Source organism: Filobasidium floriforme (genome assembly GCF_021052385.1).
Source record: "Filobasidium floriforme strain CBS 6241 chromosome Unknown HD553scaffold_2, whole genome shotgun sequence".
NCBI classification, from domain to species: Eukaryota; Fungi; Basidiomycota; class Tremellomycetes; order Filobasidiales; family Filobasidiaceae; genus Filobasidium; species Filobasidium floriforme.
This window is the reverse complement of record NW_025763623.1, coordinates 224,834-249,637: the sequence shown is the minus strand read 5'-3', so window position 1 is coordinate 249,637 and position 24,804 is coordinate 224,834. Positions and strand designations below refer to the sequence as shown.

General features: G+C 53.4%; 7 protein-coding genes across 7 annotated transcripts; 4 read left to right on the top strand and 3 right to left on the bottom strand.

Moving 5' to 3' along the window:
- The first annotated feature begins 1,770 nt into the window (after positions 1–1,770).
- HD553DRAFT_304035 (uncharacterized protein) lies at positions 1,771–7,997 on the top strand. Its single transcript, XM_046178958.1, has 17 exons — positions 1,771–2,293; positions 2,393–4,526; positions 4,606–4,746; positions 4,813–4,867; positions 4,933–5,032; positions 5,097–5,166; positions 5,231–5,279; positions 5,342–5,750; positions 5,820–5,901; positions 5,969–6,112; positions 6,180–7,002; positions 7,073–7,095; positions 7,164–7,196; positions 7,263–7,341; positions 7,417–7,567; positions 7,639–7,666; positions 7,738–7,997. The coding sequence occupies exons 1-17, from the start codon at positions 2,043–2,045 to the stop codon at positions 7,804–7,806; spliced, it is 4,641 nt and encodes a 1,546-aa protein (XP_046039498.1). The 5' UTR covers positions 1,771–2,042; the 3' UTR covers positions 7,807–7,997.
- Positions 7,998–8,019: 22 nt separating this feature from the next.
- HD553DRAFT_92842 (uncharacterized protein) lies at positions 8,020–9,653 on the top strand. The gene is made up of 2 exons (XM_046184600.1): positions 8,020–8,606; positions 8,694–9,653. The coding sequence occupies exons 1-2, from the start codon at positions 8,285–8,287 to the stop codon at positions 9,365–9,367; spliced, it is 996 nt and encodes a 331-aa protein (XP_046039497.1). The 5' UTR covers positions 8,020–8,284; the 3' UTR covers positions 9,368–9,653.
- A 971-nt stretch (positions 9,654–10,624) lies between these two features.
- HD553DRAFT_360056 (uncharacterized protein) lies at positions 10,625–11,594 on the top strand (the record flags this gene model as incomplete). The annotated part of the gene is made up of 3 exons (XM_046183949.1): positions 10,625–11,011; positions 11,094–11,168; positions 11,253–11,594. Coding segments are annotated over 3 exons (804 nt in total), but the record flags the coding sequence as incomplete, so codon positions are not given.
- A 211-nt stretch (positions 11,595–11,805) lies between these two features.
- HD553DRAFT_291518 (beta-glucosidase 1A) lies at positions 11,806–14,107 on the bottom strand. Its single transcript, XM_046178375.1, has 10 exons — positions 13,958–14,107; positions 13,458–13,889; positions 13,319–13,389; positions 13,147–13,243; positions 12,962–13,045; positions 12,862–12,877; positions 12,686–12,785; positions 12,435–12,595; positions 12,090–12,336; positions 11,806–12,009 (listed from the first exon to the last, which is right to left on the bottom strand). Exons 1-10 carry the CDS (start codon positions 14,048–14,050, stop codon positions 11,874–11,876), a joined length of 1,437 nt encoding a protein of 478 aa, XP_046039495.1. The 5' UTR covers positions 14,051–14,107; the 3' UTR covers positions 11,806–11,873.
- Positions 14,108–14,459: 352 nt separating this feature from the next.
- Positions 14,460–18,924, bottom strand: HD553DRAFT_304023 (ATP-dependent DNA helicase). The gene is made up of 21 exons (XM_046178957.1): positions 18,638–18,924; positions 18,480–18,561; positions 18,296–18,398; positions 18,153–18,220; positions 17,971–18,062; positions 17,698–17,853; positions 17,524–17,601; positions 17,330–17,449; positions 17,113–17,262; positions 16,911–17,036; positions 16,786–16,846; positions 16,646–16,710; positions 16,554–16,578; positions 16,357–16,478; positions 16,175–16,297; positions 15,603–16,113; positions 15,407–15,520; positions 15,276–15,343; positions 15,106–15,221; positions 15,000–15,040; positions 14,460–14,942 (listed from the first exon to the last, which is right to left on the bottom strand). Exons 1-21 carry the CDS (start codon positions 18,836–18,838, stop codon positions 14,752–14,754), a joined length of 2,613 nt encoding a protein of 870 aa, XP_046039494.1. The 5' UTR covers positions 18,839–18,924; the 3' UTR covers positions 14,460–14,751.
- Positions 18,925–19,725: 801 nt separating this feature from the next.
- Positions 19,726–21,321, top strand: HD553DRAFT_360026 (uncharacterized protein; the record flags this gene model as incomplete). Its single annotated transcript, XM_046183948.1, has 3 exons — positions 19,726–21,012; positions 21,080–21,095; positions 21,194–21,321. The coding sequence occupies 3 exons, from the start codon at positions 19,726–19,728 to the stop codon at positions 21,319–21,321; spliced, it is 1,431 nt and encodes a 476-aa protein (XP_046039493.1).
- Positions 21,322–21,932: 611 nt separating this feature from the next.
- HD553DRAFT_304018 (putative maltose porter) lies at positions 21,933–24,658 on the bottom strand. The gene is made up of 9 exons (XM_046178956.1): positions 24,052–24,658; positions 23,769–23,985; positions 23,668–23,703; positions 23,506–23,573; positions 23,289–23,443; positions 22,893–23,224; positions 22,469–22,834; positions 22,280–22,400; positions 21,933–22,211 (listed from the first exon to the last, which is right to left on the bottom strand). Exons 1-9 carry the CDS (start codon positions 24,259–24,261, stop codon positions 22,118–22,120), a joined length of 1,599 nt encoding a protein of 532 aa, XP_046039492.1. The 5' UTR covers positions 24,262–24,658; the 3' UTR covers positions 21,933–22,117.
- Positions 24,659–24,804: the final 146 nt, after the last annotated feature.

Genomic DNA, 24,804 nt, shown 5'->3' with positions numbered 1-24,804 from the left:
TCGTGCAGGAGATGGTCGATGATCGATGATGAGTTCGAAGCGCCTCGAACAGGGAAGTTGGAAAAGCCAGTCGATACTCGGCATGAGGTACGCGGAAGAAAGAGGCCTGAAGCTAGTCCGGACGGTGCGCCCCGGCATCTGTCAGCCTCAAGGCCATCTGACGTAGGGGTATACCGCGTCGCTTCCTCGAGAAGCATCACGGCGAGGGAAACCTATATTCATGCCTCACGATAGAGTATCATGTTCGTTCTTGCCACTCGAAGCGTCCTGCCCAGAACCTATTTGAAAGCCCCACATGAAGGGTCAGACTCGAACTGCAGGCACTAATTGGGCCTCGAGAGCCGCCATCATTAAAACTGCATCGGGCGTCAGCTATCAAATATACAACAACCTTCGCAGCGAAAACCTCGTATAGTATCGGTATTTCTGGACTCCACCGAGCCACAGCGTCCGGATGACCACATTGTCAAGACGAAGCGCATGGCCCCGGAAGAACGATGAGAATGAGGGCTGCTAACAAGCCGATCTTAAGCTTGATATTCGTGATGTATCGTCGCCCCCGCTCGGTCACCATACGCAATCGACGAATCCCGAATCGCTTGCAACTGGGGTGGAATTCAATCGGACTCATTTTCCAGGGCGTTGTCCAGCCGCCGACACTTGCTGAGGTATGATCTGTTCGTCGTTGGTATATCGCCACATAGCGGACGAGGTGTAATGCTCGTCGGCAGCAATTCCTGCTACTCGTCACTGCGCCCCGAGAAAAAGATTCGTTGTCCATTCGACCTGCCTGTCCCCGGTCCCAGCGATCCTTCCCAAACACTAGGCATAATTCGTGCTGAGCACAAAGGTGACCCAAACGGCTCGACCCATCCCAAAATTCGTTTTGAAACGCGTTCGAATCGTCAGCTGTTAGCCGCCTCATCCGGGCGCGAGCTAAATTTGTGGAATTCCGATGTCGGGGGATGTCACCCATTTCGGCGCGGTCAGCGGGGGAGTTTTCGGTGGACGTTCCCTTCGAAATGTGTAAAAGTAGGCATTCACATTGAGACCGAGGTTCCCTACGTAGGCCAGATGATGAACGGTGAGAAGCTCGAGACGACGAGCACACAAAGTATCGCTCAGCTTCAAGACGTATTCGGTCGTCAAGTCCAGGCGGAACCGACGATTAGCCACGCTAGAGTCGCGCGGAAAGCGTCATCGCTTCGTCTCGCCCCATCCTCCCCTGCTCTCTGCCACGAGGTGGAATTACTCCCGTCTGGTTACGTGCCGTGTTTTCGTATTCAAGTACGTCGACGTTTGTGTTTTGGTGACTTTGACATTGCCACCTGCGAACATGCCAGAGGCCAGACATGCCATATGCCAGACAGCTGTATCGGGTGGAATGCTTGGATGGACGCGACTTTTGAGCAGTACCGTTTGGGGTTGACGATGTTCTGGTCGTGGTTGCGGGACGAGGCTTACTGAGGGAGGTTGGGAGGCGATCACCGAAGCGTTTGCCTTTGGGACACAGGACTGAATTATCATTCCCGACAGCGGCATGCTCGAATACGATTCTTGCTGACTCTCTGTGTTATCACAGTGTAGTACTAAGATCTAGTCTTGCTAGCCAGTTGTATATCCAGCATTCGACGTTGGTATGCCAGAGGTCCGAAGAGCTGTAGCTTTGTAGCGCGTACGGCATTCTGCTAGTCTGGCTTGATTCCGGTAAGCGAATCGAGAGATTCTGAACTCTCGACGTTCCGACGTCGTGTTCGATTCACATATTCCCTCCAACCCCGCTACCATCACTACCGAGCCGTGTGGTACAAGTCGACGATACACCTTTTCATACCCTGCGTTGATCTTCTTGTCCGTCCAGCCTCCCCGTTATCGATCATGGGCCGGTAGTCGTCGTTGCCCGAACATACACACGCACGTCGTAATACACCAAGAGACGCCTCTCTGTGACCCAGCGTACAGCGTTCTCTCGATCCGACGATTTCGACACCTCCGACTCGTTAAGGCATAGGGAGCCGACGTCTTACCCTTGCCAGGGAAAGATGGACCCAGATCCAAGCGTAGTCTCGCCTATAGATTCACAAGACGACACTTCAATCAGCACCTCGTCCAGCAAATCGGATCGACGACCGGTCCTTCTCACTACCTATGACCAAGGATCAGATAGCATGGGGACGCACGATGTTAAGCAGGAGCAGGAAAGGATGGAGAGAAGGAACTCGATAGTAGATTCCGACTCGGGCAGGATCTCACCGCCTCAAACGAAAGGCCAGTGGGACGCTTTCATCAAGAGGTCAGTCTGAGGTTTCAGCTTAGATTGGTCCGCAGAATGTCTGATCTCATCCGCTGGTTTGCTGGGATGTGTAACTGGATATCATTCACCTGTTTATAGCTACCTCGACGACAGTCTTATGCTCGAGCCGAAGTTGTTTAAGCAGGACACGGTCGAACCGACGATTATCACCTTGGAGCCCGTCGATACTTCTGCCATAGACCTCGATCCTGTCTCTCCGGAAGTGGTACCTCCTACAAATTCGACTACACCTCGTCCTGCTGAGACCTCGACTGCCCGTCCACCGGCTACCATCGATATACCGAAAGGTCAGGCCGAGAATGAACAGGACACAAATGGGAACGCGGAGTCTCTGGAACAACGTCTCTTTTCTGTACACGGGGACGATTTGACCATGGGTGGTGGTGAGAACCGTCCAAGGGTCGCTGGACCGGATACGCCGTTGCGGGAGGAAGATGTCCAATTCCCTACGGTCTCGCCCCGAGGGGCAGGTTCAGGATCGGGTTCGGATGAGCGGGGGGACAATCAGGACCCCAACATTCCCAACATCGTCGCTGGGCAGGAGACGCATCTGCCAGTAAAGAACAAGAGCAAGGCGTCCAGGCGCGAACGATCGAGGCAGGGTGATGAGAACGCCCTCGCTCAGGCTTTGGGTCAGGCGAATGCGACGAGGTTGACGGCTGTCGGGGAGAACGGCGAACGTGATGGCGAGGGAGGCACTCATTCTGGAGAGTCGGTGGACAAGGTCAAAGTCAAGGCGGGAAGTGCTGAGAGTAGAGTACCCCCGGCCGCATCGTCCCAATCGTCGGCGACGCTCAGGCAATCGACTGTGACGGGAGGTACCGCATCGACTATCCGAGGAGACCCTGTACAGACCTTTCCCCTCACAGGCAAGGGGCCTGTACATCGCCTTCGACCCCCGACGAGCACGATCAATCGACCGGGAATTAACCCGCTACATCCTGGAGATCTGCAAGAGGGTAACGGCGGCGGGACCCAAAGCACGGGGTCGGGAGAATCCAGAAACGCCACGGCATCGTCATCGGCGATGGATTCGCAAAATTCCATCGGGTCCAATACAGGTCTCCCGACGATCAACATGGGCGCTGCCGGAGCGAACGAGACGGACCGGGTCAGAGAATTTTTTCAGAAAAACGGTTTCCTGTGTGCTCCCAAACAGCAGCCGGAGGCGGTTAGGCGGAGGTTGAGGATGATCAGGCGGCTAGGGCTTGATAGACCTGGCCAGCCGATAAGAAGGGAGACGCTCGACAAGTTCACTCGGCTGGCCTGTTCGGTGTTCAACGTCAAGATCGCCGCCGTGACCATCATCGGCAAGCACAATCAGCTGTTCGTCTCCGAGATCGGGTTGGGACAGCACGAGATGGACACCGACTTGGGCCTGTGCACCCACACGGCCCTGTCCGCTGGAGACTGTATGCTCGTAGCGGATGTCGGCAAAGATTGGAGGTTTTCAAAACACCCACTCGTTTGTGGAGGATCCGGACCGATCCAGGCGTATTGCGGAGCTCCTTTGATCGTCACGCGGGGGAAATATCCGGTGACGATCGGTTCATTCTGCGTGATCGACATGAAACCTCGACCGGACTTTGGTGAACGCACCAAGGCGGTCATGACGGATCTCGCCGGGTGCGTTGTCGCCGAGCTCGAGCAGATGTATCAAGTCACCGAGAATCAACACCAACAGTCGATGCATCAGGTGACGGTCGATTTCTTGAGACAGTCTCTGCAGACCGGGACGGGATCGAGGCGGGAGCTGAACCGCAAAGCAAAGACGGCAGCTGTCGCCGCTGGTAACGTCAAAGATCGGACATCAATCGCCGAGGAAGGTGACGAGGACGAAACCAGTTTGGACCTCTTTCAAGAAGCCTGTCGAATTGTACGCGATACCCTACACGCCAACGCATGTGCTATCGTCGACGCTTCCAACTTTCACGTCTTTTACCCTATCAACTCGGGCGGGTCCGCTAGAGGAAGTTCGTCCGGCGCTCCGACCGATTCGGGTGGAGGTAGCAGTTCGCGAGACGATACGTCGACTCTAGGAGGATACTCGTCGGACGGTTCGTTCCTCGGTCTAAATGCGGGAGACAGGCGGACAGCGAGGAATCTGGTCAACCTGGTACCGAGATCGCTGGCGCCGACCGTTCAGTTCGTGCCCAGGAGGCGGCGGAACGAGGCGTTACACAACGATGAGTGGGCAGACGATAATGAAAAGGTCAGTCGTCCGGTTGAAACACCGTCAAATGCCCGTTGACATCTTTGCACTGACCGAACCCCCCTAGAAGGGTCAACAGATCAGGATGCTCGGCTCCGCGATGTCGGATGATTCCTCGCAATTCTACTTTCAGTCCCCCGAGGCCAAACGAGTCGTCGCCGAATTCATCTCGCTCAACCTCAAGTCGCGAAAGACCTGGTTCGAGAGGGATGATTCCAAGGTGAGCCGTCCAAATCCCTGACGACATGCCGACCTTGATGTTGAAATACGTTCGCGCCGCACTTAGGCCATCGCCAATAGTATCAACGCAGTAATGCCGCCTGGTACTGCCTGCAGTCTAGGTTAGTCGAAACAACGGATTCAAGGCCCGCCAAGACAAAGATGGCTCACACGAAAACATCCGTAGCCATGCCAATATTCGATTACGAGGGACAGTGTGCCTTTGTGTTCGTAGCGTGCTGGACGGATGATCTCTACACGTATAATTCTTCGGCATTGAGCTTTGTGTAAGTTTTTCGAGGCGTGACACGCCCGAAGCGCATATAGCTGACTCGTGATCGCGATCTGTAGTGAATCGATTTGCGGCACACTGATGGCAACAAGCCAACGAAATCGAATGGCAGCAGTAGAGCAATCACAGGCGAGTTTTCCTCACCTGTGCTCCAAACAGGACAGGTTGGTAACGATTCCTCGAACCCTTTTAGCGTTTGTTTGCGAGCCTGGCCAACCACGAACTTAGAACGCCCATGCATCGTATGTCACCAGGAATCAGGTAGACCCGTAGAAAGGTCGATTAACGCCTACCTCTCTACCAGAAATGTTGGCTAGCACAGCGCTGTTGCGCGACCTCGCCAATCAAGCGGAACCTATCAGTAACAATGAGCTCGTCATGTCCCGAGTGCTAAAACAGGAAATCGGGGAACTTTGCGACACCCTTGATTCGAGCGGTCGGACCTTGGACTCGCTGCTCAACGACGTGCTTGACTTCTTGGATGTAGGCGGTGAACACGCCGAACAGCGAGACCTGACCATGAAAGGCCCACAAAAAGCGTCTGAGCCAATGGAGAGCGTACTCACCGAGGTTATACGAGAAGCTTGGGAGATGGAAGCCAGAACTCGAGGCGTATCCGGAGGTGACATGGACGACCTTGAAGTCTACCTGGAGATTATGCCACGAGAAACGGGGACATGGCAACTTGACCGTGATAAACTGCCATTGCAACGGTCAGCTCCTTGATCTACTCGGCGGTTATACACCGAACTGAACCCAATCTCCTTTGGCAAACCCGACAGGGCGGTGCTGAAGCTTCTCATCAACGCATTCCAGTGCACACCTCGCGGATACATCGCCGTCATATGCGAGGATATCTCCCGGGTGAGTACAGTGTTGAAACTTCCCAATGGTGCTGAAAATTTAACGATCGGCGCGAACCCTTTGACAGAAAACCCATGCGCCACGAGGTTATCACGAGGCGCGGCCAACCACTATGGTATCGATCACTATCGAAGACAGCGGGATCGGGATGGAACAGGACTTTGTCGACAATCACATCTTCAAGCCTTTCGCCAAAGCCAATGTTCATGCGGTTCGTCTTGCATATTGAAAGTCGGGCAAGTCGGGTCATTTTGAGCTGATCCGTTGACCATCAATAGAAAGGGGCCGGTCTCGGAGTCCCGCTCGCATCACGAATGATCGACCTCATGGGCGGGTCCATCATGTTTCAAAGCGCAGTTGGATCGGGAACATCGGCCAAGATAGAGGTACCGCTGTCCATTGACACCGAAGGCGATGGCACTGCAGAGGAAACAGATTCAAACGAGGTGCGCGTACATCTGCTGGGATTCAAGAGCAAGGATGGGTTGGCACTGGCGCACATGGCGGCAAGCATGAAGCGGCAGCTACGAGCGTCGCAGTGCGACGTGGTTCGCAGCCTGTCCGAAGCGGACGCTGTGGTCATAGAAGAAGCGTGTGATCTGGAGCCATATGAGAGCGATCTCTTGGCTTTTACCAAAGTACACCATAGACAGATCGTAATGTTTGGCTCGTCGACATCGCCAAGGCGGACGGACCCACCCGGTTCGATACAACTAGGCGGGGAGGAGGTCCCAGTTTGCTGGGTCTTTAGGCCTCTATTGCCTGCCGTTATCGACCGTATCATCACGGCCACTCGCTCTCGATCATGGGACGAAAGACCGGCAGGTCAGAGCGCTCATCCGAAGAAGGGCCAGATGATCAACCCGGACTCGACTACGACGGAATCCGATAGCGACGCGGAACAAAAGCCGAGGATAGAACAACAGCCTCAAGCCGTCATGCCTGAACCCGCGATGAGCGATCCTAATCTCGCCGACCTGAAACACACGCGGCCAGAGATGACGGAGCGTAGCGAAACTTCCAAGTCTCTTGCGTTTTCACACGCGAAAGAGACCGAGAAAAGCCAGGCAGAATCGACGGAGCTGCAGGCGGCTTTCAAAGGTTAGTCCCTGACGCTGACTTGTTTTCGGATGAAACCGCTTGTTGAAAGTTGTGCATTCTTTCTCACCAGTTCTGGTCGTCGAGGACAATGTTGTGAGTGGTACCAATGGACCGCGGGCATTTGTGGGCTTCCGGCTGAAACATCCTCTTGGTGTCTACAGGTGAACAGACGATTACTTGTAGGAGCCCTCAAGGTGAGTCGCATGATTGAGCTTAAAGGGTACAAGTTTCCCCGCTCACGCGTGTTTTATGGCTTGTAGAAAATGGGTATTCACGTCGCGGAGGCCGTGGACGGGGAAGATGGCATCTCTGAATACACCCTGTTCAAGCCTGGTCTTGGTGAGCGTCCACACTTCAGCGGCTTACCAAGCCGTACCGCATCGCTTACGATGTGGACCTCGTTGGCGCTTTCAGTTCTGCTCGACATCAACATGCCTCGGAAGAACGGTTTCGAGGCTGCGATCGCCATTCGGGCATATGAGCAGGAGATGAAGTGGCCCCGCTGCAAGATCATTGCCGTCACCGCTCTACAAGGTCCACTGAATGAGCAGAGGGGGTTGATCGAGTCAGTATCTTTCTTAGCTTCTGCCTTGCCAGAAGTGCTTTCGGGTAGCTGACACTCGAGTTTTGTTGCAGAGCTGGGATCGACGAATGGATCACAAAGGTGAGATTTCATCGCATGCGGTTATAAATCGAGTGCCGCTAACCTATGCCATCCCCTGTTCATTCGCCCAGCCCGTCAGCATCAGACGACTACGTCAGGACGTCTCCGACCTTCGCAAAAAGTATCAGGCTTCAGCATGAGTTGAGGGGTGAATCGACGACCGCCAACCAAGAATACATCACATCACACATCACAAATAGATCACGATCTGAGACGTGCACACGCGTGGAGTTGTATAACGCGGACAGCCGCAGAATTTGCACATGGTTGTATTATGGCTAATCGGGGGGATCGGAGCATGATTGCAGCATCGAATAACGTACACGCAGATCAAAGTGCTTTTACTAGGCCAGCAAGGGAAGCAGATTGGTGTTCCGATTAGAAGAGACACGATAGTGGATATTGCGATTAGAGAGTATTCATGGATGGCATATGTGGCATTCGATTACGCAAGAGACTCTCGGATCCGCCCGGCGTGGTTGCGAGATTGTCGATCAACCACGATCGATGACGAAAAGCGACATCAAGGAGCAAGGAGTCGTGTCATCGATACACTAAGAAGAACAACCAGTCGATACCTAGACAGATATCTCGCTATCACTCGCTCACGCTGCAAACATGTCTCAACTCGTTCCCTGGTTTCGGGACACTCAGGGTTACCTCTTCCAGACGATCCCGCATCCGACCTACCTCCCTTTCCCCGTCCTCGACCTCTTGGGAGCCATCCGGTTGAGCGTGTTCGTCGACCAATACGTCCGAGGAAAGGCAAAGATTCCGGATGACAAGATCGACGAAGGCGGACGACGGCCTACGTTCCTGCAAGAGGCGTTTGGGATCGCCGTATTGATCTTTGGAGGAGAAAGTTGTTTAGCTGCTTGGTTGGGTATCTTGCCTAGCTGGTTGCAATCGCCAAACGGTCTCATCCTCTTCTGCGGCATGCGTGAGTGGTCATACTCTATCTAAACACTCATTGTTGTGCCTCCAAGGCTGACTCGTCTGCATTGCTATGCGGTGGACACGACCTCAGACTACCTCATCTCCCGTACACCCTTCAACCGCCTGATCCCCCGCAAACCTCTCCTCTCACATGAACTCCCTCTTTCGCTCTTCGACTCCCTGGGAAGAGCTTTGGTCCTCACCACCTTTTCCTTCGAACTCATCCGGTCCCACAAAGACCCTCTGATCAGCACCAACCCTTACCTGATGGTCCTCTCGGCGTGGATCATGGTCGTACCCTCCGCTTCGGCGTCCTTCGCCTTCGGGCTCTTTGAGAAAGAATGGACGCTCTCCACTCCAGGGGAACTCAAGCCGGACGGGTGGAAGGCGGTTGACTTTTGGGCACCGGTGGTCATCGCCTGGTTGTACGGAGCGTTGACCCAGGCGCATCCGGTCTTCCTCGCTCCTGTTACTCTCTTTGGGGCTTTTATCCCGGGTATGGGGATCATGACGGAGTCTACGAGTATAAAGACAGGATCGGTGCCAGGACAGAGGATCGCGATGTTCAAACCGTGGGACAAGCTCGATGCCAGGGCTCTTTGTGCGGTCATCCTGGCCGTCTTGTTCGCACTGCGGGCGATCTACAACTTCGGAGGTATTCCGCAGGATACGGAGAGCAAGGTCGTTACAGGAGAGAAAGGTGAGTGTCTGATTTCTCGAGAACCATATCATCCCGTACGATCAGCAAAGATCCAGGATGAATAGCTAAATGAAGTGTGGCGCGATATCCGTGATTTCCAGTCGCAATAGCCGAGCCTTCGACGCCGGTCAAGAAGAGCAAGAAAAAGTCTTACTAGACGGGTCTCATATAGTAGAACCCAGGAATTTCAGTCTGTCTGTCCGGGTTGCGTATAGCGTTGAGTACCAAATTATCATACTTCCACAGATGACGACTGTATTAGCATAGATATGCCGATCCAACCTGAGAGGCAGGCGGGAGGTCCCGTCCAGATATCCTTGTCGCTGCAAGACGGCCACACGCCAACTCCTGCCACGCAATCCTACATCACAACCCTTGCCAAAGGGGCGAAAGAGATCCCGTAATGCAGAGAGCGTCCAAGCGAAGCATCAGAAACCCTTGAGAGGGCTTCTTGTCGCCGCCTTCCAGGCCGTCAATCTCTGACCGCGATGTCTTCTTCACTTCGCCGTCATAGTCTGGCCGCAAGCCGTCCGAATGTACGCAGACGATGATGTCTATGATAGGAGAAAAATCCTTGGTCGCTCATTTACCAGGTGGACTTCATCTGCGGCCTCTTTCTCTGTGTCGTCCCTCGTAAAGAGGGAAACAAGGTCTTCCCACATACTTGAGAACTTCAAGGAGTTGATCCATGCCGATGACTCGAGTAGAGTAAGCATTATTTAGTTTAGATGTTGAAGAATCAACCGATGCGAGATTTAGCTGCCTGAGGAAATCGTTCTGAGGCGCTGAAGCAGGTTGTGCGTTCCATTCCTGCCGCATCCCGATCAATTCTTGAACTCAAGATGGTATCGCCGGCGACAACGACCGCACTGGCCTCATCTGGCTCGAGCCAGATGCATGATGAGATGCTCATATGCTCACCGCAAGCCCGCAAGAATGTACTCGCACTCGGGTGATGAGACGCTACGGTAGAGAAGGGAACACGATCGAGCATGCGACGCGACAGCGGGAAGTTCGCTTGTCGCCGTCGCCGGGTTCGGCGTAGCGCGGGAGGGAAGAACGAAAAGGTACCGAAGATCTCTCGCTACAGCAGCGCGACAAGGCAGCAGCAGCAGCAGAGCGACAGGGCGATCGGAATAACTTTGTGAACTCTATCAGATGTGATTACTCCCGTTCCTAAATGTTCTCTCCCTTCCCTTCCCTGTTCCCGCGTCATCCGCTGTCTCGGTCGCGGCCTGTCGCCAGAGTTGCCGGACACGGGGCGACTCGTCTTTTACCATTCGGTTCGTCGCGACATCACCACCTTCGCCCTCGTGAAAGGTTCAGAGATTCGTTATCGCCAGTCAAGGTCATGTCTACTCGCTATTCGTATATATAAGCATAGAGATCATTCAGATCCTCCTCCCATCAGCTCTCTTTTGCCTTTATTCCGCACGACATCTTCATCGCTCCCAACCCAGAGCAACTCCTTTACATACATTTCCCGGCCACCCTTCCTCCTACACACCCTAAAGGACCCTTCAAACCCGTCAATCAACATGGTCGCCATCAAGTCCTTCGTTCTCGCCGCCGCTACCACCCTGGTCAGCTTTACCACCGCCGCACCCACTTGGACCGGCACTAGCAGTTCGCTCACGTCCATCGTCAACGACTTGGTCTGCCCGAAGGGCTCTGTGCTCTTCAAGGCTCATAACGAGGGAATTGTACCCGTAAGTGCAATATCGATCGACGCCTCGTCAACATCACTGTCGGGCCAGAGCTGACCGGTGCAAACTCTTTGGGCGACCGTAGAAGACCAGCCCGAGCAAAGTCTGGGCACGAATCGGTGACTTTTCCGACGTCGAGTGGCAAGGATTCACCCTGCTCGTAAGCATCATCGATCAACCTCTCTACGTACCTCACATCCCACTCTAATGCCAAATCAAACGCTCTGTGATCTCCCTCATCTAGTCCACAACCGGCAAGCCCAACTCCCCCGGCTCCACCCGAACCTTCTCCACCCTCGGCCTAACCCTCACCGAACGTCTCAACCTCAACATCGGTTCATCCTCCGGGTCCACCCCTTACCTCCCTGTCTTCTACCAACAATTCACCTTGACGGGCCAGTACGAGATTTACGGGACGCTCGTCAGCGGAGTGCAGGATTTCTTGAGCGTCACCGCCAAGGGCAAGGACAGCAAGATCGAGTGGGACGTCATCGGGTGTTCAAACAACACCGAGACGAGCGTCGCCGTCTTTTCGCAAGTTCACGGGGGGTCTATCGATGGGACCATCGCTAGGTTCAGCTCGTGAACCTGAGCTTCAAAAGCTTCTGATCGACGAAAAAGCCCGTCCCGGGTGGTCTAGGGGGGTCTTCCTGGTTCCGACCCGTAGATCGTGACGCTCCTTCTCTCGTTTCACATTCTTGCCTCTTCCTTACGAACCACCTTCATTTGTACATCTCGATCGAGACGACGACATACGCCATCGGGGCAACCACATCATAATTGCATATGATACGATACTATCACAACTTGTTTCCTGTTCATCGACTTCTGGTTTATCGATCTGTTGGAGCCCGACTGCATGGGTTTAATTTGCGATGGCATGGTCAAAGATGGACTTGATCACGAACGCCGATTGTTTAGGGGTCCGCTTGAACCCGTTTTCCCTGTCTACGTGGGTCACTCCGAATCTCGGCTTGTAACCAAAGATCCACTCGAGGTTGCTGTGGTTAAATACAGGTATGGGTCATCATATGGTCAGTGTCGCACCCACTGATCGACTACGGGAAACCTTCGGACTCACTCGAGCAGCGACCACCCAAAGTAACCCGTCAGATTCACCCCGTCATCCCGAATAGCTTCGATCATCTCCTTCAAGTAAGAATTAAAGTACACCTGTCGATTCGTATCCTCGAGTATGTCGTCCAAGGTGGGAAGGTCTCCCTCGTTTTCGACGGGGAACCCGTTTTCGGTGATGACGATCGGTACGTTGCAGGGCTTGGCGTACCGTTCGTTGAGGTATCGCATGAATTTGCGGAAACCCCAGGGGACTGGTACGACGCGATGCGAGACGGACAGAGCGAACTCATTTAGCATCAACCTCGAAACAACAACTCTTACATATCCGCTACCAATAGCCGAGGCTCACCGATATAAGGATGCCCATTATGACCTTTGATCCCGATCTGTTGCCCGTCCTTTTCGAATGTTCTCTCCACGCAACCAAAGATGAACTGTCTGGGATCGGCGTCCTTGAAGGGGAACTTTTTCCCTGTGGCATACGAGGTTCCGTAGTGGTTCCAGCCGAGGCTACAGTGTGATGCAAATCAATTCCATCTCTGAATGAATGAGCAAATGTTGCTGCCCTCTTTCGAAGATGGGCCGCGCGAGTGGACTTACAAATCCGAGCTTCCCTTGACGACCTTCCATTCTTCATCAGTAAAGTCTGGAAGGAGATCTCCGAGTTCCTCCTTGAGTGTCTGATTCAGATGCCCATGGACTGCAAGTATGATGGTGAACCGGTAAGACAATACGATCGAGTCGCCTTTGACCAGTTATGCAACGCGTTGACTCACAGACGGGATCAGCAAACTAGGGGAGAAACGGATTCGAGAACAATCAGTACAATCAGTATCGTCTAGGGAAAATGGAACGCCTGATTGACGAACGACCCACCCAACCGAGCACGGCATCCAACATACGCTGTGCACAGGCCTTGGCCTCCGGTGAATCGTCGATGGGTTCACACCAGTCGCAATTCTAAATTAAACCGCAGGCGCAGCGGATCAAGCACGTCAATCTGTTTGGTCCTGATGTTGGAAACCAAGGTTACGAAGCGGGAAGTGGGACGAGCAACTCACCAAGGTGATACCAATTTTTCCGCCTTGAGAAGATTGGTATTTTTGTCGGTACAGCTCGACAGCGTATGCGTGGGCTAGGAGCTGATGATGGCCGGTCCTGAATTACAATTTTCAACCCCAAACATCAGTGCAAATTCTAGCTGGAATGAAACCTCCTGCTTGAGGGACTCACTTCCAGGTATCGGTCTCCCTGTTCCAAGGCTGTTTCAAGCCAAAGCTCGAAAGCATGGTAAAGATGTGTGGCTACATGTGGCGGTTTCAGCAGCGACCCCGGTCCTAAAAGTGCAAGGGGATCCGAGATCGCTACGCACCTCGTTCAGGGTGATCCAGTTCTTGACCCGATCACCGTATCTTTCAAAGAGCAAGCCGGCGTACGAGACGAAATCATCGATGATCTGGCTCTTGTCGTCCGTTTGCCAGCCTCCGTATCGCTTCTCCAGCTCGAGCGGGAGGTCCCAGTGGTACAACGTGACCCAGGGTGTGATGCCCTCGGCGAGCAAAGCGTCGATCAGTTGATCGTAGTATGCCAAACCCGGTTCGTTCACCGGATCATCTTTTCCTCCCAAAGGTTTGACTCGGGACCACGAGATGGAGAACCGGTACGAATTGGCTCCGTAGAGCTTGAGGAGCTTGATGTCCTCCCTGAAGAGGTGGTACGAGTCGACGGCCTCGTTTCCGTTCTCTTGGTCCTTGAGGTGTTCGTCCCAGATAGAAGGACCCCTGCCGTCGTCTTGATATCCTCCCTGACGAAGATGTGCGGGAGCAGGATGAGCATGTCAAGTCTTTCGTGCTTGCATTCAACGGGGCTCACTTCGATCTGATAACTCGCGCTTGCAAAGCCGTAGCTAAAGTCTTTCGACAGTGCACCCGCGAACGAAGGGTCGGAAGCGATGGTCTCGATCATATCTTATCTATGTATTGTAGAGACTGAGTGTGTTAGGTATGTAGCGGTCTGAATCGCGCTCGAGGTCGGCTATCATGTACGATCGATCTCCCATGGCCTATATGACTTTGTGATCTCGGCGTTCGTGCGGGTGGGGACGTCGAAGGGTGGACGCGTGCGGAGTTGGTTCCGCGTGCCATCCCCCGACGCTCGGTGTTGGTAATCTTCGGACATGCGGACATCCATGGCTCAATCTTGATGTGTCGAGATAGCGAGCGACTCTTGTAGCCTGTATGGGTTTCAGACATGCTTATCCTGCTTGTCAGGGGATCAAGTTGCGGGATCGATCCTCTCGAAACCCTTTGACCAGATGAAACGTATCTCGGCTCTCGAGACGTGTCGTGGTGTCGCACATGGGAAGTACAGTAAGTATGCGCCATGCTGATCTTTCAGTAGCTTTTCGGTTAGAGTGGACTTGCAAACCGAATGCGAATAGTGTGACCTTTCGCGATATGATACCCCCCCCCGGGCGACCTGCACCGGGCTTCGAATCACACAGATCTAGTTGTAGCTTTACACGCTTATACTCGTTACAACGCTACATCGAGGTGAATCCTACAAGAGATCATGTGTCGTGTCGGGGTCGTAATCGTTCGTTGTGAGTACTTGTTGTATCCTAAATCTTCTTGTCGTGCTATGAATCGGTCGTAACGAGTATCGTGCTACTTCAAGGCCATCACGATACGCTGCCTGATCTGTTCGAGAGTCTCCGCTTCTTCGTTGTCATCCTCATCACTGCTCATCATATCACCCGAGCACACCATTTGCCAGGCTCTCTGTGACTTGATGGATCGTAGTACCTTGGCTGTACGCTCGCTGTAGCCTTCAGCCGATACTGACCAAGACATGACGTCTAGTAGGCCTTGATCATCAGTTTCATGCGGACGAGTCGGCGTTTGGTGTTACTCACCTGATTCCGTTCCCTTACAAGCGCTCAAGATCGCTGCGGTCCTGAGTGAGTCGTGTACCGACATCTTAGCTTGACGTACCTCGACGGCTGAGGACGATTGACGCACCTTTGCTTCGCTGTGAAATCACCCTTCGCCGCAAATAGCCGCTCCCAGACATTCCCTGTAAGGCAGTTGTGCATTGCCTTTACTATCGCTTTCAGCGTCTCGGTTCGAAGCGCAGTCTGTAGATTTTCCATCAGTACAGTCTAATCACACGAGACGGAAAAGATACTAACTGGGAGTTTCTGTGACATGGACATCTCCACCCTCAGACTGCCCTCTTCGATATCAAAGTCAAACGACGCTAGATGACGATACCGTGAGGTCAGATTGCAGACATGTGCGAGAGACAGATGGACGAACGTACAATTTTCTTTCAACTTCCGACTAGCTCTTTGCGAAGGCGTAATACGCGGCTGTGTCATGAACGGCGTCTTGAAGCCGTGTTGAGATCCGATACGTCTCGCAGCAACCGTATAGACTAAATCACACGGGGACGCTGTCAGCGGGCTGAAGCAGCAAGGTTGGCGAGCGTTGTGGGAGTCGGCTCACAAGCCACATACCTGGATTCGCCGAGGATGGCGAAGCGGCGTACGGATTCGGCGGGACGATCCTGGACTTCTTGGTAGGAGGTTCGGACCGTTCGATAATGACCGGAGAGGTCTTTTCCTTCGAAGATTTGTCCGGAGCAGCTCGGCGAGGTCCTTGCAGTCCGTGACCGTGACTCGAGTGGGCGATCCCGACCCGAGACAAACCAGGCGGCGGTGGAGCAGCGAGATAGGGATTGGTTACCGGCGCAGCGACACTGGTCCTTGGTTCCGGCCGAGCAGGTGCGGAGGGAGGAGGCATCGCGGTGGAATGGGTTTCTATCCCATGGCGAGTCGCAGAAACGCGAGGCGGGTCTTGCGCAGCAGGCGGGCTCGGGGAGGTTCGTCGACCGTAGAACGAGACAGGGTGCACTGGATCCAGTTCCTCACGGTCCCGCCCTTTCCTAAATGGAATCTGCGAGGATACCGCAACCTCAGCGGTAAGCTGTTTTGCACGAGTAGCAACTTTCTCCGGATTGACGCAAACCTATGAACAGTTCAACATCAATGAAGATCAAGGAACCTCGTCTTTTCGACCGAGAACCCACATCGCACATGTTATCACAATAGTTCTTGGCCGTGACCGGATTCGCTTCGTCGATTTTCTCCCCAAAGTACCTACAGATTGCCACGTGCCGGCAGAGAGTCGTGGCTTCGGCGTAGTGTTGCACCTGAGGCTCCCAGCGAACGTCAGCGGAACAATTCCAGCACAGCTCTTGACCGTTCTGACCTGTTTGAAACTGTCGACCCCGCTATGCTCATCCAGCTCGTCATCATCTTCTGGTTTCGAGTGCTTTTTCTTGCCAGATTCCATGTTGACGAGTCGGCGGAGTCGGACCGCGTCTTCTCTCGCTGTAAATAGTATGAGGGCGAGGTTGTGAAATCCTACACGAACTCACGCCGTATTGTATGCGATACCACACGCACAGTAATACAGCAAACATCTCGAAATCTATGGGGAAGCGGCCAATTCGATCAGTAAGACGTGTCAAAGACGAGCGCTGAGCGTTTAAATTCACGTGTCCATCCCGTCCGGCACGACCCGTCTCTTGATAGTAGCCCTCGAAACTCTTGGGTAGGTCGACTAGATGGTTCGCTGACGTCGTCAGTGATAACGAACATGCTTTCGACGGGCGAATACCCGGCACTTCTCACTCACAATGCACTACATATCTCACATTCGGCTTGTCGATCCCCATTCCGAAAGCAATCGTAGCGACCTGATGGAACGCGCGAAAACACTGGTCAGTCGCTTTCTACGGCTCTAAACTCGAGGATAAGTACCACGCATTCGACGCCGCCTTCCAGCCACTGCTGCATAGTCTTGTCCAGCTCTGGGTTCTTCAGTCCCCGATGGAACGGCTTTGCTCTGATTCCCTCCTCCCGGAGCATTTCCGCTACCTGATCGCACTGCAATGCATCCCGTCGCAAGCATGTCAAATCGGTTGGCTGTGCGTAAAGTCAAGCGCTTCGTCTCGCAACTCACCATCGCACGAGCCCGACAGTAGATGATACCGGAGACCGGTGTTCTCTTTTCTGGGTCTAACGGGTCGACAGGCGCTTTCTTTGCGAATGCCTTGATGAACATTTCGACATCTTTGATGCGGTACTGATCTGGCTCCGGACGGTATCGGACCTGCGACACAGTGGATCATCATTGAGGCGGCACTCGTGGGAAGCCTTGAGGGATGATAATGACGTACCTCGTAATACAAGTTCGTCCTGTTGAACGGCTCGACGCACCGGTAAAGGTGTCTAGGTGATAATCCAAGCTGAGCGATGATGTCCCTCTCCACCGCCGCCGTGGCGGACGCCGTCAACGCCTGTAGTATAGTAGCACAAACGCAAGATGGGTGAACAACGATCCAGGTCACTGTTCACGCGTGGCTATTCTCACCATGATCGGGATATCCGGAAACTCCTTCCTGAAAAAGCCCAACTTCCTATATTCAGGCCTGAACGAGCTACCCCATTCCTGACCCCCGCCCCACATCCGAGCGTGATCGTAATCAGCACTCCCAACCCTTCTCCCTTGTCGAGTAATGAGCATTCAGCTCGGAGCTTGACCCACCGAGATACAGTGCGCCTCATCGACCACCAGACGCCTCAGTTCCTTTTGTCCCACTACGATCTTGATGCTTTTCAAGAATTTCGGGCTGAACAGGGATTCAGGGGTGATGTATAAGAGCCGGGCGTAAGGATGTCCGGAAGCGAGATCCTTCTCAATCTGGTTTCAGGGTGCAGCGAGCAGGGAACAGGATTGCAATGATCATGTCAGCACACGGTGCCGGGAAAAAGCCGGCGAGACGATCAAATCACAGATCCAGAATCCCCTAAAACTCACCTCTTGCCGTTCTGGGAATGTCGTCTCGGAGCTCAGAATGTGAACCTTGACGCCGTACCCCCTCAGAGCCTCTACCTGATTTTTCATCAAAGCTATGCGGACCCGTACATCGCGGCAGATTTTGGTATCAGCGTGGTGTAAATCTCGCCTCCTGGGCAGCAATAGTCACTCATAGAGCTTACACAGAAGTGGCGAGATCACGATCGTGATACCGTGCGCGTCCGCTACGGCTGGCACCTGAAAGCAGAGACTACCGATACCGAACGAGCGTGAATGGATCAGCTTCCTGTGCTGTCCAACTGCGATACTGATACTGATGACGTACCTCTTGCCCATTCCCGTTGGAGCGACGACGAGTACATCTGCCCCATGCACGGCAGCCTCCATGATCTCCTTCTGTCTTCCCCTGAAAGACGGTTTGTTGAACGCTGCAATGTAGTCGTTATGTACGATGAAATCAATCGATGAGGGACCCCCAAGGTATAGAAAGAGAAGAGCTGGGAACTGACTCGTTGTCAAGACTCGTAAGCAGTCTTCCTGATTGGATGCGTTCCGCCGTAATGATCTCGGTTTGCTAATCGCCCTAGAGACCTATAAAGCGCAAAATGAAACATCCGGTGTCGATCACCACCGAGCCGCTCGTTCTGCGAACAGACCTACTGCTCACCTGGGTCGGAGTCTCCAGGTTTGGATACCTCAGAGGTACCGCCGGGGTTCCCAACACCTTGCTCTTTCCCTTGTCCTTCTTCCTCCTGGTAGGCGTGACCATGTCTTCTCCGTCAGACTCGGTATCGCTCAGCTTGTTACCAGGTGAAGATGAATGGACCCGAGCACCCACGGCGGGGAGTGGCGAGGAAGAAGGTGCCATGGTGAGGCTCGGACTAGCCTTTGGGAGGCTCCGTGCGTGTTATCGATCTATCTCTTGACGATCAGATGCGGGGGATCTCCTTGTTCGAAAGCGATTGACTGTACCAGAGAAGAGTGTGATGTTTTTTAGCAAGTTGGTTAGCAACAAGGCATTAGCAGCAGCGAGCAGCGAGCAGCCCGATCCGCAGATTACGTAATTCTGGCCTCTTACGGTATTCTTGGCCCCGAATTTGATTCCGGGGGGCGCAGGGTCGGCGATCGTCGTCGTCGTGGTCGTTTTCTTTTGTCGACAAGCTGAGAAGGCACGTTAAGCGTTAGGAATTAGGAAGGTATATATGTGTATATATATCGTGTAACGACACACAGAGAGGTCTACAGGATACATCAGGTTAGTAATAACCACATCTCGGATCGTGACGATAGTACAAAGAAACCCGCCGACGACGATTCCACACTTCAACCTCCTGAAACGCCCAAGAAGCCAAGAATCCCGTTTCGAATTGGGTATCGAACCCGTACGTTGCGTATAGACAAGTGTGTCCAAGTAAACGACGTTCATATGACTGAACCTTGCCCCCATGCTTTCAATAAGTTCAGAATCCCTTCACCTGAATCTCCACTCGCAACGATTACGACGTCTGAAACATCTACATCGTCATCGTGCACCTCGAACGAGTTCGTCATATACAAACCACCTTCCGAGTCGAATCACTTTCCGAATCTAAACCACCTACCGAGTCGTTCGTCGAAAGAGCAAAGAACGTTTCCTGTCAACTGACATCATGTCCTTCTTCTTCTGCCTCTTACTGCTTGCAGCTAGAAATCGTTTCCCCTTCCACCGCCCGCCCGTCCACACTTGCTGAAACCCCCTCTCAAGCTTCTACTGCCATGCCTACCATGTCCGTCGCTGCCGCTCTTTACAACGAGCCAATCTTACGTCCAAATCGACGAGCATATCAGCCTCCCTTTGCGAATGCTCTTCAATCGGGGACACCTCTCGGGAGCGGGTTAACTCAAGCCTGTACATGGATCTTAAATGAAGGCCTGCACGTCCCATACGAAGAGCTTAAGACCGGAATTCAGACGATCTTGAAGGACGGATGGTCCGAGGATGAGTGGGACTGGTTGAACACCATTAATTCGGAAGATGGGCGAGCTTGTGCGATGTACCGCTTGCTATGGGATACGGGGCTGTTCGACTCGGTAGTCAAGATGGACGAAGAGAATGAGGAAAGACGAGCGGCTCTGGGACATGCTTACGGGGCGATCGTCCAAGCTCTGGAGGGGACGAGTACGCTATGGGTCGGTGTGGACGACGGCTACTTGAGGGCGATCTTGCGAGAGATTCAACCTTTCGATCAGCTTCAAGCGGATAGGGCGGTAGCCGACCTGAAGATGCTTTCGGGATTGGCCTTGCCCCTTCAAGCTACCAGGAGGCAAGAGCTCGCACTCCAGTGGAAGCGTAGAGGATGGAGTCAGGGTGTCTGGATGGGAGAGCGGTGGTCGGAAGGCGCTACGCTGGAAGCCCTTCAGATCATCGCAAAGTTCATCAGAGCCAGATTTTGCGCGGAAGACGGTAAACCCGCTTTTGCCGGATACGACATCCAGGGACCGCTACACTACCTGCGCCTGATATTGGGAGGAGGCAGGTTCTCGTTGGAAGAGTGGGCGCCGATCCTTCGACTCTTTCGTAACCGCAATGCCGATGTGGTCCAAGACACTCTATATGACATCGCAGAATGCAAGGACATTCTGGTCATGCGTCGACGATGGGCTGATGTGCTCGCCGCCGCCGGACTGTTCAAGGAAGAGAGAGAGACGTTTTTCCCTCCCTTAGCTCACTGGGTCAAGATGGGAGACCAGGCGGCAGCCCAGCTGATGACCGATCTCGAATCCGACGTCATGCTGTGTATACCCAGAGGACTACAAGTCCGGATGATCGGCCGACATTTCGGCATCGACTTTACGCAGGAGATCGATGGAGCTTATTGGTCCGAGTTCCTGGCCCCGGCCTGGATGGATAGGAAGCAGCGGATCGCAGCCTGCAAAAAGGTCTTCTCCGAGTGGAGGCGCAACTGGCCGCACAGCATGACGGAGATGCAGGACTACTTCGTTCATTTCGCGATGGACGACGCAGCTGGTTCGAGCGACATGTCCCTGCCTTGGTCGTTCAGGGTCCGTCATGAACGGTTTGTTTGGGCTGGCCCTGTACGGAAGGGGCCTACCGTCGACTGAACTGTAGGACTTGGTGGAGAGATGTGAGCATTAATGTTTCGCAGCGGTTGGCGAAGAGTACAAACGGGCTCATTGCAAGACGGACACCGCATCATGACCTCTGCAGCAATTCTAATTCTAGGCCTAGGCTCTCACCCAGAACAGATTGATCCGACCGGGAACACCGCCGCCGACCTCGTCGACCACTTTCACCTCCTCACGAAATCGTCGACATATAACGGAACCTCTTACGATCGGAAAAGACAGTGAATCATATCATAGGCCATGTCATAGGACTTAGTCACTTACGAATACGCGCATGTTGTACTGGAGCGATTCTCTCTCACTCGACCTCTTTACGTCATTATTATTATTACGATCATAAACAGGCTGAGAATTATAGCCGCGTTTATAGCGTATGAACGTGATCGTAGGAAGGACACAGTTTAAGGTCAGGCATACTATCTCAGGAATAGCTCGCAGCGGTCTAGCGTCTGACGGGGTAATAGATCATCGTGACCAGCAATCGGCGGCTGCTCTTCATCTTTTTCGCGCTCGTCTGATTCTTTGTCTCTCCGATATTTGTATAGCGGTTTGACCCATACCTCTCCGTCTCCTTCGCTCTTGTCGTATACTCCATCTCTTGGATATTCATGTAGCGGTTTGATCCATGCCTCTTGATCACTCTCGAGAGCATCCATGATCGCTCTTGACGATGCTGACAACGTCCATTTCGTCACAAATACCACCCGTGGAGGTTGACCTTGCGATGTCGTCTCCCCTCATCATATGTTCGCGAGAAGCGAGAAGCTGCTCTTGACAAGGTTCACAACATGTGATTACGTATGCAAACGTCATTCGGCCTCTGCAAGTGAAGATATGTTCGTATAGGTGTGTACTCAGATATGGACCCCCTTCTATTTTACACTTTTAACTAGATTACGATACAATTCGGCCCAGAACGCTCCCATGTAGCCGCTTCTTTCGTAGACAAAAGCCTTGCTCCCTGAGCGCCCCCGCTTACGGCGCCATCGTTGTGTGCGGGTGTATCAAACATACACGACAATTACTCGTCGGCAGAGATGTCGATCTCGGTACTGGCAAACTTCCGTGCTGGTACGTGTCGACGGAAGAGAATGTCGATCTCTCGGTAACTTCGACTGTGGCAGGGAAAGTAGGTGAGTCCAGAGTCATGTGTCGAAATATGTAGCGCAGACAAGCCACTTACCCCTTCATTTCCGGGAGGAAGAAGTAGGCAGCGATCAGACAGAACAACGCAGTACCTCCCCAGACGAAACCACACTTTCCACCGAGGTTGGCTCCCGTAGGATTAAGCATGTAAGACCCGACTGTTGGGTTGGCGAGGGCCAGTGAGATGTCATACCAAGTTTATGGCCAAGGACCAGGCAGGACTTACGGAAAATGCAAGGGATGTTGACGATATAGTAACAAGCCCGTCCTACACCAGTGGTAAGAGGCCTCAAACGGATAGCCGAAGTCTCCGCGATAATGACCCATGAGATCGGGGCGGCAGCGAAGGTGAACATGACAGACACGATCAGACCGAATGAAGCCTGCGCGTTAGATGAGGCCGTAGATTTGGGGAAGCAGGCCGCGATACCCAGAGCGATGAGCATAACGACGTTGAAGCCGGTTCCCCAGATGTAGATGGGCCGTCGGCCGAAGCGCGTTGTAAGCCCCCAGGACGCCATGACAAAGACGGCTTGCAAAGCGGATGTGACCAGACCCAGGGCGAAGGCGGTATCGGTGTCCATGCCAGCCTCTATATAGCAACAAGTTAACAAAACTTGTCGCTTCAAACGGAATGCCGAGTGACTCACGCTCGAAGAAGAAGACGGCTTGATTGGCAATGAGGTTCCCGGCCAAGTTCTGCGCCGCGTAGATGCAGCATACAATGGCAGTTCGTCGGAGATCGGTCCCCTTGAAGAGCTCGATGAGGGAAGGGTTTTCTTGAGATTCCGCCTCGATGACTCGTCGCATCATCGCGACACCTTCAGGACCGTTGACCTGCGACTTTCGACCGAGTCGCTCGATCGAACGGGCGGCCTGTTCCAGTTTCCCCTTGCGAACCAACCACCAGGGCGATTCGGGCGCGAGGAAGATCAGAACAGCCAGTGGCGTCGGAAACATCCACTGTAGAGCGGTGGGAACTCTGTAGTGCTCGTTGAGAGTAAGCGTGCGCACATGGGTTAAGCGAATCCGAACGCTGAGCTCACTTCCATGCGGAACTACCGTCGTCCTTTTGGTATACATAGGTGACACCGCCAACGATGATAGATCCTACCGCCCAGAAGAGCTGGAGCACTTGTGTGGCCGGGGCTCTGAGCCTCATCGGTACGATCTCACTGCAGTAGGCCGGAGCGTTGGCGATCTGTTTGAATGAGGTCGGTCAGCCTTGTTCCGCGCGTAGCTTCGTATTTTTCGCATCCTCACAAAGATACCCCAGGGAATACCCTCCGCGATTTGAGAGACGAAGAAAACAGGTAGAGAATTCGCGAAGACTGTGGAGGTTAGATGCAAGGAGAGTCGAGAGGATGGGATTCATCGATTAGATATGAAAGTCGAGAGAGATGACTCTTATTTCGAACGACTTACACATGATGAAAATCGTGGCGTTGAGCAGCATTAGACCTTTTGAAGAGATGCAGGTCGAATCAGCGACCGAAGACCTACCGAGTTCTAGAGAGTCGACTTACCTGAAATTGTGGCATAACGATATCCGATCTTGCTGGTGATGGGTCCAGCGATGAAGACCCCGATAAGCGCTCCCAAAGGTCCACCGACTTGCAAGGCAGACTGCCAAGCGCTCTCCAGTACGTAACCGTTATTTCCGTCGGGAATACCGTACTTGCGCCTGAATGCTGGGAGAGCGACGAAGGAACCCATGAGGAAAAGACAGTAGGATTCCATGATCTGATGCGCGCGCGCGCGTTAGCGCCTCTAATAGGTACGCACGGATGAAACATCTACCGCACTCACGATCGTTGACGACATGGTAAAAGCCCAAGCACATGCCGAAGGATAGGCTTTGACGGCCTGCATGACCGTCATGGCCTGCTCCTTGTTCTCCGCTTCCTCCGCCTCCAGCTTGTAGTTGCGGTCATCGATGTGCTCGACCGCATACTTTTCCTTGGAATCTATAGGATTCGCTTGATCCCTGGGTGAGGGCGACAGATCGTTGGCAGACATGATGGATCAGGTCGCGAACAACTAGGCGATGAATATATCGAGGCAGCTGTTGAGCAATTCCAGAAAAGTATGACGAGCAAGAGGTCGAGTAAGTCATAACCTCAAGCAGGGCTTTATATACGACGACGATAGCTGCGTTACGGACAGTTCTCGGCAACGAACAACATCCCGTGGGGCCCGGCAAGTCGTCAGGTCGACTGTTCCTTCGGGTTGTTTTCGCAGATTGTTGGCTTTCGCATCGTCTTGTTCTGGCCTCGCAACCCCGGTCAGCCGACCGACCGACAGCATGAATTCAACCAGGCGGAGGATTCACGGAATATGGCTCATGTGATTCACGCTAGTAGGCTGTGTGATGAGGACGACGTCTTCACGCGCGCATGGTCCGTGCCGATGACCGAGGCACGGTGGCTGTTTATACGACAAGCCGTCCTCTGTCCCCATACGACACCTCGCGCACCTCGGGTATTTCTATCGATCACAAGGAGCTCCATGGGAGCTGACCCGATTCGGGGTAAAGCTTTTCCGTAGGTACAGCACTTCTGC